Genomic DNA, 21,160 nt, shown 5'->3' with positions numbered 1-21,160 from the left:
CCCAGGGCGGCCCCAGGCGCCGACCAGCGGTTCCTCGTGCACTAGAACCCCGAGGGCGATCTTCAATGATGGACCCGTATCCCGTGTTTGAGGGGGGGGAGAGATGTGGGGAGCGCCTTGGCCCGACACCTTCTGGCCTAGGGGGTGTCGCCCGGAGCCCCTCGCCATGGGCTTCCCTTCCCTCGCCCTCCTCGCCTACCGTGAGGCCCGGTCGCCGGAGAGATGGCGCGAGTGGACGGGTAGGAACGGGCGGTGGTGCAGAAGAACCGCGCGCGGGGACTGGGACTCGGGAGGGACAGAGAGTGTTTTCGGGTGATGGTGTGTGTGTGTGTATGCCCGGACGGGCGACAGCGCGTTGGAGGATGTGAGTAAAGAGTTCTTTCACGCAACCGCAGTGTGCCTCATTCCTGGGCATGCCGTAGAGAGCAGGCCCACAATACCTGCCCTGAATACGTCATTGCCTACGCTGCGAAGAATACGAGTTAACGTGAGAATAGAACCTATGGCGGAAACTGTTACATTTCTCAGTGAATAGAGCATTGTTTGCGGCCGGACAACAGAAAATAAATCCGGTAAAAGTTTGATTCTGGATGCCTGCATCGCATTGTGGAGAAGCTGCGGCAGTTGAAAACAAAGTGTTACATAATTTCCCTGTGATTAGAGAAAGGCCATTGCAGGAAGCCAGGTGAAATTTGTTCAGGAAAAAACTTTATGGTTGAAGGATGCATGGGAATTCGCTTACATCCCACTTCCAAGATTCAAAATACATTGACGTGTATGAATGACAGAGATGATTACTATCACAAAATCAGAGAAAAGCTTCGAAACGAAGGATTCGCAGCAGTTAAAAATGCCAGAAGCTCGGCCCGAATAAAAAAAAATTGCCCGCATTTCCCCGAGGGATGAATGTGAAAGTGCGAATGCACGAGTTTAATTTGCGCGGTTCGGTAATGTTCGCGAAAGAGAGATCACACACACACACAACTACGAAGAAAGAAAGATGCATTTATTCACAGACACCTATTTGTATTGTCGTTGTACTTGATTGCTAGAGCGGATCTCAGCTTTGAAATTTCGTGTCAGTACTCCTTTAAGCGGGTGCATTAGCCCTTCTCACGCCCGATTCCTGGCCAATCCCCCACGTGGGTATGTGCCGTGTCAGCGGCCAGGCAGCGCGCGCCCATCTCCCCCCGTTGCCAAGGAAGACGAGGAGATTCCTGGCCAATCCCCCACGTGGGTATGTGCCATGTCAGCGGCTAGGCAGCGCGCGCCCATCTCCCCCCGTTGCCAAGGAAGACGAGGAGCGCGCGCACCCGCAGCTGTTGCTATGCGGACGGCGGCGGACGCTTCAGGCTCGCTTAAGAAGTGCATTCGCACTTAAAAATGGTAAATTGGACATCGTGGCAGCACGGTGAGATCGACTGGCTAACTGGACCGTTCTGTTAACTGTACAAGAAATGCGCGTGGCCTGGTACCCCGCCTAGCCGAATCTTGTGAAGCTTATGGAGAGCAAACGATTAGCAGATGTTGATGCTGTATATATTATCGTCTCATGCTGTGAAACCTCAATTTTCGTGATTTTGTGGAAATCCCGGCAGAATGAAAAAAATTTCTAGGTGATGAGTTCATAGTTCAGACCGATGACATACCCACTGAAAAGGAATTGACCAAAGACGTTGTGAGCTGCCTTTACAAGCTCGCGGTAACAGTCACACGTGGCTGTGATCATGACATATTTACACAGTCATCATCATCATCGTCATCATCATCGACCTATCTACGCCCACTGCAGCACAAAGGCCTCTCCAAATAATCTCAAATTATTCCGGTCCTGCGCTCATTGCGACCAATTTATCCCCGCAAACTTCTTGATCTCACTGCCCATCTAACTTTCTGCCGCCCCCTGCCACCCTTGCCTTCTCTAGGGATCCACTCTAGCTGTTACCCCTAATGACCAACGGTTATCTTGCCTTCGCTTTACATGCCCTGCTTAAACCATTACTGCTTAAATTCTGCTAATCAGTCCTTAACACTCGTTTGTTCCCTGACGCACTCCGCTCTCTTCCTGGCCCTTAATGTTACACCTATCATCTTCCGTTCCATTGCGTGCTGAGTCGCCCTTTCAGTTGAACCCTTTTAGTGAATCTCCACGTTTCTGCCCGGTAGTTGAGTACCGCTGGATGCAGCTGTCATACACTTTCTTCTTCAGGGACACTGCTAAGCTTCCATTCATTATATGATAATGCCTGCCGAATGCACTCCAGCCCTTTCTTATCCTTCGAATTATCTCTGCCTCATGGTTGCCATCCGGGTTAACAAGTTGGGCTAAGTTAATATATTCGCTTACCCCATCATCCATGGCCTCGCCACCTTTCTGAAACCACTGTGCTGTCCCGAGGTTATATCCACCTATGTCCCCACATCATCCTCGTGAGGATTGGTCGGAGTTGTCAAAGGCGGTCAGCTTTATTCTCATTTTGATAATGCTTTCGTTATTCAAATTCCGAGAGCAAACTTAGAAGTCCACAGTGTTTTTTGCAGATCGGGCAACATTATTGCTTTCACACTAAAAATTTGGGGGGGGGGGGAAGGAGGGGGGCAGTGGAGAACTACTCATGTGTTTGCGGATCACCCAGCGAGGCTGCCTCGGTTTGGTTGTGTTGCATACATTCAGAGACCGAAACGTGATTGGCCGGGACGGAGTCCAAATCAGCGCAATAAACTGCTACGCTTAGTGCTGAGGGGGGTGGGAGCAAATATCTCGTGCTCTGTACAATTATCTCCCCTGTGCACCGTGTTTCCGCTGCTACTAAAGTCCGTTGCAGCGGCTGCTGCACCACGCCTTCTCAATGGTCTCGCTGCTGCCTATCTCCTCCCCATCGTATGCAGGTCAGAACGTCTCCCCTACGGCGCCTTCTTCCCTCCCTTTATCGAGAATATACTGTAGCCGCATCAACTATTCACTCCATACTCACTTTGAAGTACACGGATGCGTTCTTACCTACTGACTGATTGACTGACACACTGATTGACTTACTGAAAAAGATTTATTTACAGAAGCTTTTAGAGGGAGTATGGGGAGCGGCCCCCTTACAAGATCCCATTGGCGTCGGCCGCGGCCCGGGCCAGCCCGAGCAGGGCATTTTGGGCCGTCAGGTCAGAGAAGCCGACCAGGGCTGCCTTCTAGTTGTGACGGGAAGGGTTGGGTTGAGGAGTGGGTTTGGGCTTTTTTTGGCATACATACACCATGTGGAAAATGTCACAGGAATTTTCCTCACAGTGCGGGAACTTTCTCGTGCAAGTACAGTCGAAGTGTTTTAATATTGCCGGCCACAAGTCAGTTTTGGTGTATATGAGAAGGCGGATGCGTTCCTGCCCTTTCGTGAGGCCCTACAGGCCTTGAGACTGACGGAATGGCCGGACTGATAAAATTGAGTGACCTCCTTGAAGGCGTAAGCGGGATTGAGCTCTTGGTTCGATCCATTTCTCCCCGATCATCAGTTTGGAAAACAGAATCCCATTTTTTTCCGACATAAAAGAAATGTAGCATCCGAAAACGAAAAACCCTACTTATTTGCCCGGACGCTGCAGGATCGCTGTGTACTGTATCTTCTATCGGCTTCCTCTTTGGATTTCGGGAAACAACCGGGATAAACTTCAGTAGCCGGCAAGTGGTCAGCCCCTTGTGTGCCACGAAGAATTCAGTCTCAGCGCAGTCAGCGGCTTCTCAATGAGAGCGGCCGCATTCTTTGTAAACGCCGTCATAGGGGCAGAATTTCGTCACCTCTGGCAGTTCACGGCAAATACAGCCAATTATGAGCTTCGGCTGATATTCTGCCAGTTCAGGAACTTCCAATTCTAATTTCACCACCCTTGGTAAACTAGTCGCGTCAAAACCTACCACTGCTCAGTCAGTATTTGCAATTTTTTGTTGTCTGCCTGGTTCGTAGCGAACCTATTTCTTTTTTTAGGCGATTTTAACTTTCTGGCAATTTCGTGGAACGAGCCGTTTCCTGTAACAACTAGTGGTTCTAGACAATGATCAAATTTTATGGAAGTTTGCTCTATATTTATCATAGGTCAACATGAAAGAGGACGTACTCGCATTACCCAGTCGTCTTCCAGCCACCTTGATTTTTTACTGACCACTGTTCCCGAATCTCTTTCATCCGTAACGATTTTGCCTGCTTTGAGTGGCCACTTGGTTGCCCATTTCACTTAACCGTCGGGCTCTCCGCGTCCCGCCAAACAGTTTAAACAGATTAGAGACTACGTTAAAGTTCATTTCCAAGCCATAAATCGGGAACTCGAATTTTATAGAATATTTTCTTCCTGAATTTAACAGCGTCCGCTAAATGTTAATTGGTCTTTATTTAGAAACAAGGTTTAATGGTTGACTGACAAGTACATTCCGCTCAGACGAATATCCGGTCCTAAATGCCAACCGTGATACAACGTCTCACTAAAACGACTGCTTAATAAAAAAAGCGTATTTTCCGTCGCTGTAGGCTATCAAGTTGTGCTGATAGGTCGTCGACTTATGCTCGCGTCGCATCAGAATATAAAAAGCCCTTTCGCGAGCAAAAACCCAGTTTTATCAGCGAACGCGCCCATCCGTCTTAGCGACTGATCCCTGCAAGTTCTGGAGCGCAGTTAATATAAGATCTAAAGATGTAAAATTAAAAAAAAGAAATGGGACACTTGTTCCACGAGAGCAGTGCGGCGTGTTTCTCAACAATACGTTTTCTTTATCTTTTACTAAGACAATGCTTACTTCTTTCCCTGTTAAAGACAGCTCAAATCTTAAGCCAATGAAAACAATTTTTATTGACTGTGCTGAAATTTTCGAGTTATTACAGGGAGATAAAATTTCTTAGTCTTCTGGGATTGATGGGGTTGATTATAAGTTTCTGAAAAGTGCCACTGTGAACTCCTCATTGATCCTTTGTTATATTTTGCACAGTCATTACAGTGTTCCCTCCTACCCGACGACTGGAAGGGTAGAAAGGTGATTCGAGTTGATAAGTCTGGTGAAGTATTCTTCCATTTTACCTATCAACCCATCTCTCTTACATCAATCCCATGCAAACTACTCGATCACATCATTTACTCTAACTTCATGCGTTTTCTAGAACCTAATCCATTTTTTACAGTCCACCAACACAGTTTTTGCAAAAATCCTTCTTGTGAAACTCAACTGATCACCTTTACTAATGATCTTTGTTCTTTGTTGGATTTTACACTAGTAGTCGATTGCATTTTCATTGATTTCGCGAAGGCATTTGACTGCGTTTCCCGTATGCTACTACTTTATAGACTTGGGAAACTGAGCATTGATCCAAATATTTGAAGATGGATTGAATGTTTTCTGCAAAATCCCTTCCAATATGCAACTATCAGTGATAACGAATCTCCTCACTGAGCTGTTACGTGTGCTGTCCCTCAGGGTTCAGTATTGGGGCCTGTTCTTTCCGAATTTACATTAATGAACTTCCTGAACCTCGTCAACACGGCTTATCGTTCACGATTGGCCATACTTCTTCCATACAGAATAATATCTGAGCGGTCTAACCTCCTCAAACTTCAAAGCGACCTTAACACATAAACGCAATTTCAGCCTGGTGCCTGGCTAAGCAAACCTATCGTCGGCAAGTGCAAACATATGTGGTTAGCTCGAACAATAAAGCACACCCCTGTAAACACATTTCCTTCAAGGCTCCCCTATTTCATCGGTCGCCACATACAAATACCTTAGCGTTCAGATTTCAGATAACCTTTCGTGCCACCCACACATTGAATATATTACCAATCATGCGAACCGCACGCTCGGCTTCTTCTGACGGAATTTCTCTCCAGCTCCAAAAACCCTTGAATGGCCGAAGATTGAATACCCCTATTCTGTATGGGATCCGCATTCCGCCAATATCTTCTCCACCCTTGAAGGTATCCAAACTCGGGCCGCTCGCTTCATTCTTTTCTAATATTCCCGGTCATCCAATTTCACTAACATGAAACAAATACTACAGCTGCCTGATCTTGCAACCCGTCGTATGATAACCCGCCTACATGTTTTCCATAAAATATATTTTATACAAATCAGACCGTGAAACAATTCATTGTTTTCAGTTCCATCGTACTTGTCGTCACGCATTGATCATCCGTTAAAAGTTGGTGCTCCAAACTCCCGAACAAACCTCTACCTGAACTCGTTTGTTCGAATGACCAGCCTGCAGTGGAATCACCTTCCAGCCTCCATAGTCTTCATCAGCGACGCTGCGCACTTCAACTCCGCAATCAGCCATCACCTTCAGTAACCACCCTGCTGTTTTCTTTTCTCTTGTTGTTTAATATTGTAACCTCCTCTATGTAACGCCTCGTGGCATTAAAAGAGTAATTAAATTAACTGAACTGAAATGAAATGGCGGCCTCGTTGGTTTCCGCCTGGGCTACTTGTCAAACACATGGTAAGGGGTTTTCGCAAGTTTGAAGTGGTTCGATTAATACTTTAATAGATTCTGACTTGCCATCCTGTTGTTGATTGGTCGGTTTCACTATACCACCTGCGCTAAAATACACACAATTCAGTAAAGGAAGACAGACGACACGGGGTAGAGTATCAATTACTTTTTATTGAATCGTGCAAGGTATGAGGCGTTTTTTTTTTCCTCGAAAGGAGGCGAATCCATTTTTAAGAAGACGAAGAAGAAGAAGAAATTTATTTGCCGTAAACATATTTACATAACAAAATATACAGGAGGAGGTCCCAGAGCACGAGGCTGGATTGGGACCTCCTATTACAGATAGAAAATAAAAAGTTCAATTCTGCAGCAAAGTCAGCACTGAAAAGAAGATATAATGCGTTAGTGCGAAATACAACTCAAAGAGCTTTTCATGAATGTTATATGTGCACTGTGTGAAATTTAACAAAGATCGTTGAAAACAACGTCGCAAAAATAGTAAAGTAATATACAGGTCAGGAGTGCAATGAAAATATAGCGTAAAAACATAGGGCCCAACCACTTAAGCAAATTATTCATGAAGGTTGAGTAAATATGCACGGAGATTTTTCTTATAGCTTGTTACAGATGGCGATTGTTTTGTTTCTGTCAGCAGAGAATTCCAGTTATTTAAAAGCAAATTTGATAAAAAAGCGGGAGTTTGTTACCGGACATAAATGCAACGCTGCCAAAGCTGTTATGCGATATATTTAAATGTCAGCTAGGAGAAATTTACGGCCTCAAGTAATTAAAAACTGATGTGGTAAATTTCAGCAAAATTGGGAGAATAAGTTTGTATTTGGCTCATACCAAATTGAAACACTGAAGTTGATGCGCCATTCTTCTGAAAACGTTTATTAAATTGACTGTCAAGAACGGCGAGATTGAGTGGGGAGGAAAAGGCAATAAACGCACGCAAGAGGGCCTCAATAACAGTAAAACACTACATGAGGAGCAGGTGAGTTCTTTTTGCCCCATTGGCAGCTCTTTTGGAATTTTTTCGTAGGTTAACTTTTTTAAGTCCGCCTGAAGGCACTCCCCCGGTACGCAAGTTCTTTATTGCCTCGCCATCAATTTCCAAAATGCCTCACAAGAAGGCTACCCGTATTTTCTGGTTCGTGCAGTCACAAGGGGGGAGGGGCGGAAGGATTTTCCAGGGAATGTAAGTGGTGGCTATTTAGTCCAATTTTAAAGGAGCAAATAAGGGAGTTGAACATAAATATACTCAGATTTACGCCGCAGGGACACGTGAGCCCAGATGAAATGGTTGTTTCACATCTCTGTTTCATTTCGTTCACTTCTTACATTCCTTTTGTCGCCGAAGTTTGGCGACAGATCTTTCGCGGTGTCCTAATTAGTGTCTAAATTCGTAATATTCCAGGACCGAAAAGCACAAAATCTTATAAAAACATCCAATAAATAGACCGAACAGTCACGCCAAAAACAAACTACCATTGGGTAGATAAATCTGGCTCATTTTGACCAGCGAAAAAGCAGGATCTTGCTTAATTTCGATACGATACTTGCTTATTTTCGAACTGCGTACCCGTGTGCAGGGCGTTATCTCAACTTTATATATATATATATATATATATATATATATATATATATATATATATATATATATATATATATATATATATATATATATATATATATATATATATATATATATCTGGGAAAGCAAGTTCTCTTTCCTGAAACGTAGGCCACAATCGTGCTTTTACCTTGTTCGAAGTTTTTCTTCTCTTGTGTTCTCTATTATCTTCAAAGTTCTACTACTTCCTTTATATATATATATATATATATATATATATATATATATATATATATATATATATATATATATATATATATATACACACACATTCGGGAAAGCAACGAAGTCCCAATGGGTGGTTAGCGTGGAGGTGTTTCCGCCCTGCAGTGGGATATACTGGTGGAGTATGATAAAATAGAATTGCATTGTCCAAATATGCCTTTCTGTGGGAAGTATTGATAACACATTCGTATGCAAAGAACAACCCCGCATTCAATACATATTTCAATTTTCTATAGGTTAGATTCATTTTTACCACAATGGAAAAGAGCTCAGCAAAACAAGTAAAATACTACTTTGCAATATATAATATTCGCATCCAAAAGACGCCATTTTTAAGCATATTTCAGCCGCAGCAAACGAGTTCCGCGGGCCAACAGAGTGCGCAGCTGTACAGTCCCGCCATCAGTCTTTGATGGCCAGTTTGGCTTCTGCCCGGGCCTTGCGGGCGAAGCCGAGGAAAAGCTCCTCGAGGTTCGTGTCTGTCACAATGATGTGTTCGAAGGCGAAGGTCTTTTGCAGGGCGGATACGTGCCGGAAGATCACACTCCAGGCGGGGCGTTGCTCCAAAATGAATCGGAGGCCCTGGGGAGAGCGAGAGCTTGAAAACTTCCTTTAAAAAAACACCACTTAAAACAGCTCTGAAGTCGAAAAAAACACAGCGCAAGAAAACAACTGGGTTTGGCATGAAAGACAAACCGCGTAGGACAGATGAGAGATGAAAAAGATTTTATCTCTTGTTTTGAGTATATCGGACATGTGCATCTCTGTCCAGTATGCTGCCACGTATCGTAGAATATCCTCCACTACCGCTGAATCGATCGCAATAGCTCACTCCCCTACCACGCACCGCAGTCAACGGCCTAGTATTTGGTTTGAGCACGGCCTACTATTTGGTCTGAGATCAGCAGGGTAAACTTTCATTGGAAGGTGATTCAACGTCAGAAAGGGCTGATAAATGAGCTGATAATTAAGACACAAAGGGGGCTTAAGACATATCGTGCCAGGTCGAAGCGGTAAGCTTGGAACCAATTGAAGGCCAGATGTTTGGTTATATAGACGGTGAAGGACTATATGAAGGCAAGGAGTTGAAGAGGTACGCGGATATTATGTTAAAGTACCTACAACACGGTAATATCAAGAACGAGACTTTTTTATCAGGGTAGACAATATGAGTAAATAGCACTGCGTCATATCAGGCGGCGCGTACTAAGAAATGAATGACGGGCGGGTGGACTTTTTTGAGAATCAAGGATGCGCGCAGATAAGTGGGAACAGGTTAAGCGCCAGGCATAACTGGAGGAAGAAAAAAAGGCAGGACAGGGGCGCTCCTGTTTGCCTGGCGCTTAACCTGTTCCCATGATGAAGTACCAACTAGCTCGCATCGACACATTAATGCAGATAACTGCATTGGGAGGGCCAAGAAAATCTTATTCTGTCGACAGCAATGCCTGTACCATTTTTTCGGCGATGACAGACACTAGGACGCATTTGCAACAGTTTGTGTCTAAAACCGTTTCTGGCTTAGTATAGGGGTATTTAAAATATTTCGCCTAGCAATACAATGCCAATTTATCAGAATGTTATCGCAGTTGCTGCCGAATATACGCGTTTAGTAAATGCCAAGCGTAGCTGTACACGGACAGCGAATCATCTGGACGCGGACATTGGTGACAGCATGCCAAACTGGCTCGTGGCTCCAAGACTGGGCGGCCAATTCCGAAGTCATGACTGCAGCCTCAGGGGCTTGTGGGGCCCTCATGAGGCCATAACTTTGATTTTAAAATGACAGCCAACCTACCTTTGTGCAGTAAACCTATCTCAACTATCTCCACTAAAAGGGTCAACTTGCATTTTTTAAGGTGCCCTTAATCGCAATTTCATGCGCAGCATTCCTTGCCGAGTACCCTCACCATCAGGACAGTGTAACGCCCTACACTTCCACAAAAATGCAGATATGCGCAAGTTCAACCTGTAGTCGTTAAAATTGTGTAAATGGAGAAAATTGATAGAAAAGAATGTTAAAAGACCACGAAATAAGAAAACAAAAAATAGCGAAGAGTCGCGAACCGTGGAAAGCCCTGCATTCCCACATAAATGCAAACTTGGCGGAAGTTCCTCGTGTATTCGCTACAATAGCGTAATGGAGATGATTCGTCCAACAGAATAGTGAAAAAAAACCTAAACATTTGGCTCTAAAGAACTCACCCTCTAGATGAGCGACATAAGAACCCCACGGAATAGTAGAAAATTCCCTGAATTTTATCAGATCTTTTTTGCACCAGCCCTACTTATGCTGACAAAAGAACAGCTTGCAGCCGGGGCCGTGATCCGCACAGCAATGTACTGTTACCTGAACGGGATGTGAAAAGAGACATTTAAACACTTCCCTCACTAAAACAATAATTATGTGCAGTCTCTCCTAAACTCCTATGCAGTTTATAAATGCTGAATTGAAATTAAAACAGAGCTGCTTGCGCCACATTTAAACACTGAATGACAACAGCTTAAAGGTTGCACAAAGATTTGTGCAAAGTTTATTTGCACTGCCGGCAATATTGAGGATCATTTTACAGCCCGCCGACATCGGACGCCGCATTTTCTTAAAGAGGGGCTCATCAGCTTTTCGTATGAATTGCACTCTGATATTTGCACAAGTATCTCTGAGGATAGAGAGGATTTGGAAAGCGGGCAGGTATTTAAAGAGGGGCTCATCAGCTTTTCTAATTAAAGGCTACTGCTGGTGGTGGGAATGACAATATTATATCGTTCCATATCCCTACCTCGATCCCAATTCACGATGTGGGACTGCAATGTAACTGCGACAGGAAAAAAATTAGAATTTGAGCAAGAAATGATTCGTAACATGAAGAGGCATCCTTTCTACACACAGCGACCAGGTCACAATATGTTGTCATCTTCATATAGTACTCACGTGCTTATCGTCTAGTTGCTTTGCGCCGGGGAGCGCTTGAACGACGGCCCTGTTGAGGTCGTCTGCATTGACCTTCGAACCCAGAGGCACAACGAATTGGATGGTGATGCCTTTGCCGAACTTGGTTCTCAAATGCTGCAACGATCCCAGGCAGGTCATCTGACCCTTGACCATGATGCCGATGCGGTCGCAGGACTCCTCACACTCGGCCATGCTGCGAAAGGTGGAGAAGATTTTTTGAATGATTGATTGTAGGGTTTAACGCGCAGACGCAACACAGCCTGTGAGGCGCGCCGTAGTGGTGGGCTCCGGAATAATTTTGACCACCTGGGGATCTTTAACGTGCGCCCAAATATCGTACACACGGTAATTTTTTCTTTTCGCCTCCAGAAGAAAAGCGGCCACCACGGCTGGGAATCGAGCCCGTGACCTCGTGCTCAGCAGCGCAGCGACTTAGCCACTGAGCCACCACGGGGGGGGGGGGGGTGAAAATTGGAATGGAAAGCTGCACTAAACGTTAGGCAGATTGCGGATTACTGAAAGTGTAGTGAGCCAAATTATTTTACGTGACTGTTTTCTTTGACTAGCCGTTTAAATTTGCCATTCGCATGCCAAAAATTTGTTCGAAACACACTGCAACACACAGATTCGCATTTGCTGAGGCTGCACAGCTGAAAGTCTTATAGCAGCGGCCTTCAGCCTGCTGAAAATAACACGCTGTTTTCGTTGTTCTTAAGGTTGGTAGGGACGGAAATGGCAATTTGCCCTTAATTCGACGAAGATAGCAAAAAAAAAAAACCCAACATTTTCTGGCAACGTCCCATTTCTTTGCCGACATTCTAAAGTGGCGGATTGAATGTGATAATGACTAATATTTTCACTCGCACTTTTTATGAAAATTGGCGAAGCAAATTTCTTCAGGATCATTTGGATATATAATAAAGTCTTCTGAATAAAAAACAAATTGTAGCAAACATCAATTAGTTTTTCTGGCCGGTAATAAACTTCGAAGTAAAATCTCTCACTAAGATTTGATTTTACAATTATTGAAGGTTTCTCAAAATATATAAAACATATATTAGTGCGACTTCTAGCTGTGCATGCTATTGTTTCTTATATGATGTATAGATTGAAGTAGATATCTCTGCATTATATCACGTGTGTTTAAAAACCAGTGTACTTTCAAGGCTTAAAGGTATACACTGAGAAATGAAGGTTCTAACTTTCCCTAAATATATTTGTATGATAGTTCAGCTGAACCCACTCTAGTAATGCAGGATGCTTTTTTGTTGATTTTTTTAGATGGGTTGCCGTCTGTAAACCAATATGTATGTCATTAGGCACACCGGTGCAGGCTTGCACTTGAAATATAAGAAATAAAAACCAGACAAAAGCCCTCACTTGTGGGACGTGAGCACAATCGAGGTCATGGTAGACTCCTTGAGGGCAGTCATAGTTTCACGCATTTTGTTCCGCGATAGGACGTCGACACCGGCGTATGGCTCGTCCAAGAACACGACCGGGGGGAAGCCAACCATGGCCACGGCTATGGACAGCTTGCGCTTTTGGCCACCGCTGCACGAGTTCAAGCGCCGATTATTCGGATATCTTTACTGACTTCAGTATCAACTTTCTTGTCTTTTGCTCTTTATTAACAAGGCACGAGCGAGCGGTTAATGTGATTTTGTGTTTAGCATCACCTGAATGTGTCGTCTTAGCTTATTGGGGCAACGTGGCAATGTGCTTATTCGTTGTAACCATAATTTGGCAATTTCTCTATGATTGAACAAAAAAAATCTGCAAAGAAAGAATTTATCCCCGGGGCTTCAATGTATTCCGAACATCATGCTTGCAGTTAGGTTATATTTGATCGTAATGGCCGTAGGAAGTTTCCTGCAGTCAGTTACAGACCGAAAGTAATTTTGTTGGTTTATTAAAACAATAGCTAGGGCTTAGCTCGCAAACCACTGATATGCAAAGCGAGAGCTTCGCTTAGCCTGTTTGAATCTTTATTAATTAGTTAACCTTTGATTTAGGTGTCACTATTATACTATTTGTCCGAAGCCTGCCTTTATATGCGGTTGTGGTCCCACTTCTGGAGCTTTCCCAGCAGATCAGCAATCCGGTCCATATCGATGGGCTTCTCAGACGCCGCTTGTTGTTGACGGCTCAAAGCTTCGAGCGCCCGCATTGCACTCAGACAAGACGGCACGGCCTCACTCTCATTCGTGGCCAACCTGGCATGCACGTGCTGGGTCACGTGGTCAACCGAAAACAGCTGCGGCGAAAGCATGCGCCAAACCGGTAACGGAGGCGGTACGGCGGACGCGGCCATTTTTTGTCCTTATTTAGTGGGCGAATGGAGCTCGGCCGGCAGAGCTCGGCCCGGCGAGTCACGTGGTGCGTCGCCAAGGGTACAGCGCAGGTGCAGTCAAATGAAGGTCAAACCCATTGCGGCGGCAAAACCACTAGGCGAGGTCCGTAAATCTGCTTTCAAATGTAATATCCGAATAACAATGATGCCGATCAGAACCTCTAATTTGACCAGCTAGAGGACATGAGAATGGAAGTAAAAAGTCACAGCTCCACAAACACTTGCACTTGGGAACCTTAAACGTCTTTTAGAGTTGCGCACTTCCGAGTAACATTTGGCTAGATTGAAAAAAATGGCTGTTACCGAACGCTAAAAGAATCTGCGACACCGTACGGAGCATCCAAAAATTTCCGCCACATAGGTGGGTCGAGTACCTGTAGTGCTCGCATGGCTTGCCGGCATGCTCTTCTAAGTCAACCAACTTGATTAACCGCTCCGCCATGCTGTACAACTGGTTGTCCGGCACGCCGCGCAGTAGGCCAAACAAGCGCAGCGTCTCGTATGCGTTCAGCTTGCCCAAGAGAGCGTCGCTCTGAGGGCAGTACCCGATGAAGGCCTGCCACTGCAAAGCGCACGGATGAGAAAAGGGAATCCATTAGAGGATAGCGGACGAAAATGAGCCCATCCCATTGACACCGCAAAATCGGCCTGCACTGCTTGTGGGCAAATAATGTACCCGCAAAATTCAAAGACATTGGATCCTATTTATTATACGTTATATGTTCATGACAACGTTGATAGCCATGCGATGGTGCTCTAGTAAGCAGCGAGGTTTCAGATGTATTAAAATTGCGAACTTAGAAGACCATTACGTAATGAACTGCTTGTGTTCATGATTCTCCTTTGTATCGGATTAGTTCAAATGCATTACGTTCTACAGTTTTTGTGTTCCTAAGGTCTGCTTTAATAGGCCTGATTGAAGATTGTTATGTGAGATGCTGCATGTACCACGTCTGTTGAGACCCTACTGTTAAACGTTCTGAGCACCATCATAATGAGGAGTGTAAGTGCCTTTTCCTCACGACTATCAAATGCTTACAAGCTTTTTTGCAATTTTCAGACGAGGGGAAATTCTGAAAAAAAAGAGTTGAAGTCTATCCTCACAATCTTCACTTCCAGTTGTGTCAGACAAGCACGTGGCGAGTAAGTTAGGAAGACAAAGCTACATCACTGTCAGTGCCGTCGCTCATTTATACAATTCACAACCTCCCTCGGAATCACGGTAGAGTCTGCAAGTAATGTGGTTCGGCCTTCGCTGGAAGAGGGTTATCCACAGCAACGACAAACTTATCATCAGCAAAGCTCTGGGAAAATTGGCCTCCAAAATAACGTTTGGGACAGCTACCTCTCTAACCCCGTTTTCTTCTGGTGTTTCACTCATTAGACCTTCAATAAGGTATGCATCTACAACACTGCACTTCTGTAAACCCCAATTTTACAAACTTACTGACATCGGTCCAAAACAAAACTATAGTGTTCTTTTCACAGTCCCACTCGCAGCACCAAGGTGCAACTTCGCTAAAAGATCCGCTTATCTTCCACCTCGCCATGCGCTGAAATTTTTTCCCGGCTATCATATTTCCCCTCATGTTATCACAGTTCCTACTCGCTTTGGCACTCTTACATTCCTCTAGCCTAATCTCATGTTGATCATGCGGATAAAGGTCTCAAGATATTGCCGCAACAAACGCGTATAAAAGTTCCCCTCTACTTTTCAACATCACTGCATGGAATTCCTTACCTCGCCACGTACCCGACTCATCTCATACGTCATGTTTTCAAACTACTCCTTTGGTTTCACCAAAAAAAATAATTGTGAAGTCTGTTGAAGTATTTCGTTTTTTTGTTTTGGCATTTTTGCTGTTTCTTGCATTTCCTGCGTTATCGTGTTTTTGATTTTTCAAAGTTTCGTTCCTACTGCTCATGGTTCATTTTTTGTTCACAACAGCGTTATTAAGATGTGCTCTCTAATGCAATCCAATCCCCACACTACGTTTTCTTCCCCGGCCCTCGTGATATGTATATGAATATACATGAACAGTAGGCTACCAAAAAAGCGCACTCAGCTAACATGACGAAGCTCCCGGCTGGTTGCTTGTGGGGCGGTTAACATAAAATTCTCAAAAACTCCATAAAATCCCATAAAAAGGCATCAGTAAAGATGGAATACGTGATGCATCACTAAGGCAGCCGTTGTGGCCATTTCAGAGTTCCATACCGAGTGAAAAACTATTATGTTCTTGATAAGCGCCCTAAAAAGGGCATGTGAGTTTAAACCTTGGCAGCTATCTCCCATGTATCTTCAAAACCGCTGTTTTCAGTTTAAGACACGTCATTGTTCTGGAACTCGTAGAGTGAATTTTTTGCATGTTCATGCACCCAATAATTTTATATCGAACTGGCCCTAGTGGATTTCTTCAAGCAAATAAAAGTCAAACATTTTGTATTGCACCTGGGTTTATGCTCGGTGGAGGTAAGTTACTTTAAATCAAAGGCCCCTTACAAAGAAAAATGTCGTGCAAGAAAAGAAAAATGGTTAGCAAACTAAGGTGTTTCAAATGTAAAATTTATAGGTATTGGGCAAAACACGTTTACGTGCTAGTGCCGCTCTGTTTAACTTCAAAACAAACATTTCAGCCCAGAATGTGGCCATCCTTTCCCTCAAATGACCATGTTCTAATATGAGTAACAGTTTTCTTCTCTTCATGGTTCGTGTTAATTGTCCTTAGGTCAAGAGTAGTGCGAAGAAACGTTTATTATTTGCTCTACTTTAATTTTGGCACTGACCCCTCCTTCACGGGAAGTGGCTCGTGCACACAGAAGAACCCATCAAAGCTTTTTTTAACCTCGGTCAAGCGTATCAAACAACAGTTTGTAGAGTTACGCAAGTTACGCACTCTCTTTCTGGATAAAGATAATGGGGAATCTCCGTATTCCGGTAAAATTTCGGGGCATTTAGAAACTCAGTGGAGCCTTTATTACGAAATTGCCGAGCTCCGGTAAGATGTGTGTAAAATAAAAATGCACTCACATGCATTGTCATCATGTCTAACGATTTCCTTATTTCTTACATATTTATAGTTCTTAAATTACCAAAAAAGGTCTCAAAATGAAATAGCTAAGCCAGTCCTTTTATTTCAACCATCTTCCCACGCGAACGTCTGATACAACATTTCTCAGTGCATATAAAGCTAGTTTTTTTTACTTTAACTATCTTTCTACGTGTACGTCCAATGCAACGTTTCTCAGTGCATAATAAGACAGTTCTTTTATTTTAACTATCTTCCTACGCATACGTTCGATGCTACATTTCTCAATGCATATTAAGCCAGTTCTTGTACTTTAACTATCTTATTACGCGTACGCCCCATGCAACATTTCTCAGTGCATATTAAGCCAATTCGTTTACTAGAACTATCTTCCTACGCGTACATCCGATGCAGTATTTCCTAGTGCATATTAAACCAGTTCTTTATTTTAACTATCTCCCAATGCGTACGTCCAATGCAAAATTTTTGAGTGCACGTATGAAGGCATTGATCCAGGTTCACCTCGCGTGGCTGCTTCGAGAGAACGAGGGACTCCATGTAGGCGTTGCCGTCGGTCATCTCAAGAAGGCCGGTGAGCATCTGGAAAGTGGTGCTCTTTCCTGCCCCGTTGATTCCAACCAGGCCGAAGCATTCGCCGGGGGGCAGGGCGAGGAAGACGCCACGCACCGCGTAGAAGTCCCCGAAAAACTTGTGCAGGTTCCGAACGACCATTACGTGCTCACGAAACTCCTTCTTGCGGCAGAGACGGTTTACCAGCTCTTTCTCGTTGGCTACATCGTCGTCTAGCTCGGACGTGTGAAGGTCACGCATCTTGGGTTCGCCGCCGTATGCGCTGCTCAGGTGGGAAATCACAACGTAGAAGACAGGCACTGCCAGCACGAGCATGATCGCTAGGTCGTACACTATGCCGTACGAGTCGACTGTAAAGGGCGTTGTCACTTGCCACGGCTCTCTTTTGTCTTTCTCAATCGAGAGCACTGTAAGGAGATGCGAACACGGAATGAGGAACAGTGCCCACTTGACGGCCCACTTGACGCATACTAATTTTTGTGGTTTATTTCAACCGCAATAGCTATCACGCACTTCATAAGACTATTTGAAGGCCAGAAAAGCATCGATATTCGTGGCGTGTGAGGGGGAGGACGACAAAAAGGTATACCCTAACCGAAAAGTCATCGAAAGTGTCGTGCGCATGCAGATTCCGGACATCTATGGCGTGTTCGGGAAACCAGCTCCCTTTGTGTGGTGATATATGTTGCGGTAGCAATGCTGGCGATGCACGAACCTAATTGGTTAATCATCGCCACGAAACATCCGTTCACAGCTGCCATAATTGCACAAGGAGGGCCGCTGCTAGTACTGCTTGAACTACCAACGTTGTCGAAGCGATACAAAACCACAAACGTCGTTTCCTTAATTGGGATCCGTTCTCGTGAGAACATAATTATCAAAACTACTCTACAACTGCCTGGAAAGTCGTCCCGTCTAACTTCATAATTTTCGAATTTCATCGTATTCAAAGTTATATCTCCCACATTTACATCAAACACAGCATTAGAGCATACCACCCACATGAATATCCTCGCTTCCACTTCGAAAAAGAACCAGCACAACATCTCCTTGTGTACGTCAGGTTATCCTTACAAAATCGGTGTCAATCATTGTCTAAACACAAGTTATCCTAATTATTTCATAGAGCACTGCACAAAACCACTCGCCCGTCTGAGAATTACTTTGAAAACCACACAAAAACATTCAAGCAAAACTAAACAAACACACTGCCCGCCTGACACTCACTCTTACGCTCTCTCTTTCTCTCTCTCTTCTAGTAAAACTTTACAATTGCACTGCTTACACCATCTTCTGCTTTATAGCAATTATTCATTTTTGCTTTTTCGCTGTCTAAGCCATAGGTGAATGATTTCTTCTCATATAGTAGCCACACTGTCACGAGATGAAGACGAATAAGGATATGTTGCATTGCGCTGCGTTGTACTTCTGCGACGGCCACGAAGATGTATTTCAGACAATGAGCAGCTTAAGGCCGAATTGTAAATGTCTCAGAATACATCGCTCGCATATTCTATGGTTCGTGTCCGCTTTGTCCTACCGCTACGTAGCATCTTTGAGAAGCCCCGACGGCAAGCCGGCCGCGATGCCAAGCATAACAGCGATGCTCTTAGGCACCCTGTTTAACACTTAGCGGAAAAACAAAGGCCTTTGCGAGGCCACAAATCGGCTGCACGCTCCGAAATTTCGGTGACGCAGTTTACGCGACAGTTTGTGGTCAACCATTTGGGCGTCGCTTGTGCGAGGTGTGTGATTGCTTGAGCGTCTGCGGGGACCTGTCTCGTTCGCACGGTGCGTGACGTTCAACAGCTTGAGCGTGTCTTCATGATGTTACAACACAGTGTGAAATCGAAGTTTTCAGATCAGGTGTGCGTGTGGGCCGTACAAACCAAACGACTGCTCCAGCGGTCATCAAGCTCTACTACTGAATGGACTGATTTTTCTCTAAGTTTTTATCTCTATCCTTTCTGTCCCCTTTGCACAGCCCTCGCGGCCATGACAGTAGCTGAAATAAGCAAGTATATAAATAAATTGGCTGCGTATCAGCGCGGCTAAAAATGTCGTCTAATGACAATAGCCTTGTGGTGCGGCAGATTCATAACACCCTCTCCCATCTCCTCCGGCCACCTATCGCACCCACCCCTCCTGTCTTGGTCCTCCTTTTACAAAAGTAATTAGGCATTTGTGAATTCGACTCTATCTTCCCTCGTTCGCGCAGCTGTATGGCGCGCCATATGGTCGGAAAGCTGTTACTGTTTTGCGTGTCGCTCAAGCCACGCTCTCGAATATCAAGCGCCAGTGCTTTGTTGTACTTGTTGTTCGAAGTGGTGGTGGGGTTGTTTGCGCTTAAAACATATCTTCCGTTACAATTCCGTCATTTTGCTATATAAAAAGCTACGACCCCACGCTAGTACAAGTTGTGAATTTGTGTTTTTAGATGCAACTGCATCTCATTCACTCGCCTTGTCCATGCAGCGTCATCGGCGTTGTTGTCGTCCGCCCCTCCCCCTACACTATAAAAAAATAATAGTTAGCGGCGCCGGATTTCGATCCCACGACCCTGTGGGCGGAATGCGAGGTACATGGTGCTCTTCCCACTGCGCCACAAAACCAAGACAGAATCAAATGCTACGAACGCGCCTTATATCCTTGACTCATTCAAACTACGTCAAGATGCTACTGATACAACGCATGATGGGGCAATGATTAACACTAGCAATAAAAGAAAAGAAGCTCCCACTTACAGCAACAACGATGGAGTAAAGGTCGTTGCGACTGCGAAGCCCCAAGCATACCACTTAGAGAGATTGACCAAGATTGGCCAATAAAACATAATAATAATCCTAAAACATAATAATCATACGCGTTCCCGACACGTTTCACTCGATTTCAGAATCAATCCAATGGAAACACCAAGTGAACCCCACGATGCGTCGCATCTACACAGGGTTCCCCTCGCGGGGAGGTGGGCGCAATTTTTTCTTCAAATTTGCTGTTTTATTTTTTAAAACAATGTTCATAGCTATAAAGTGTGTTATAAGATTAAGTATTTGTAAAATTGTAGCCGATATAAACTTCCCGTTCAACAATTATTTTAACTTTAAGCAGGCAAGCTGGGTCTAGGAAAAGACAAACAGGACAAAATGTTCTCGTTTAAGTACCCCAAGAAAGACTAACGTGTTCAATAAAGAAATTAGGCCTGGTTCCGCACACGGGCCCTGATTCGCACAATAATGACTGCCCTAATAAATAACTGGATCACTTACTTTTGCAGCAGTGGATAATTCCAGACCCAAATGGGTTAATTTCCTGGCAGAATTTCGTATTGAGACCATGACGCTTCTCTTGCTGAAGCAACTCCTCACAGATTTTAGCCTCGATTTCTAGGTTGATGGCACGAATCGTTGAGGCGCCCAGCAGGAATGGCGGGAACAGGAGCATGGGGAGCCGCGGGCCGGCGCTACCAGTGGCGATGGCGAGCAGAATGTACAGCAAGAAGGTGGCAGGACCTGCCAGGTATAGGTGCTGTATCGGTTTAAATTGCAATGATAAAACACTAACGACAATCTATCTTACTAGCTTAGATGAATGCTCAGGGCATGCAACAACTTCTCAACAAGTGCGATAACATTTAAAAAATGCTTACCGTAATTACCCGATTCTAACGCGCCCCCGATTCGAACGCGCACCCAATTTTCCAGGCAAAAAACCGAAAAAACTTGCACCTCCAATTGTGACGCGCACGTAACTTTGTGAGCAAGAAAAACGAATGCTAGAGAAACGAATGATTTATTTCCCGAAGTAATCTCACGCATTTCACTTCTCGTCGCCGAGAGCTCCTTGTCGCTTTCCGCTGACCGCGACATCTCGTCCTCGGTGCCGTCAAGCGCGTTCATGATGCCACACTTCTGAACG

The 21,160-nt window shown here is 44.6% G+C and overlaps 1 protein-coding gene across 1 annotated transcript; it reads right to left on the bottom strand.

The window, feature by feature from the left end:
• Positions 1–8,689: 8,689 nt before the first annotated feature.
• On the bottom strand, positions 8,690–17,603 carry LOC144180636 (phospholipid-transporting ATPase ABCA3-like). The gene is made up of 5 exons (XM_077708947.1): positions 17,177–17,603; positions 14,000–14,187; positions 12,653–12,826; positions 11,252–11,465; positions 8,690–8,901 (listed from the first exon to the last, which is right to left on the bottom strand). The coding sequence occupies exons 1-5, from the start codon at positions 17,558–17,560 to the stop codon at positions 8,722–8,724; spliced, it is 1,140 nt and encodes a 379-aa protein (XP_077565073.1). The 5' UTR covers positions 17,561–17,603; the 3' UTR covers positions 8,690–8,721.
• Between the last annotated feature and the right edge of the window lie 3,557 nt (positions 17,604–21,160).

This window comes from Haemaphysalis longicornis, unplaced genomic scaffold (assembly GCF_048455015.1).
Source record: "Haemaphysalis longicornis isolate Haplotype H1 unplaced genomic scaffold, Haemaphysalis longicornis Haplotype H1 scaffold_4, whole genome shotgun sequence".
NCBI classification, from domain to species: Eukaryota; Metazoa; Arthropoda; class Arachnida; order Ixodida; family Ixodidae; genus Haemaphysalis; species Haemaphysalis longicornis.
The sequence above is the reverse complement of the archived record's forward strand: the minus strand, read 5'-3'. Positions and strand labels throughout refer to the sequence as shown.

Coding starts and splice junctions, on each gene's coding strand:
- LOC144180636 (XM_077708947.1), bottom strand. CDS start 17,560: ATGCTCGTGCTGGCAGTGCCTGTCTTCTACGTTGTGATTTCCCACCTG. Junction 12,827..13,999: donor AAGCCATGCGAGCACTACAG/GTACTCGACCCA, acceptor GAACTCGTGCAG/CGGTGGCCAAAAGCGCAAGC. Junction 11,466..12,652: donor ATTGTGCTCACGTCCCACAA/GTGAGGGCTTTT, acceptor CACCTTTCGCAG/CATGGCCGAGTGTGAGGAGT.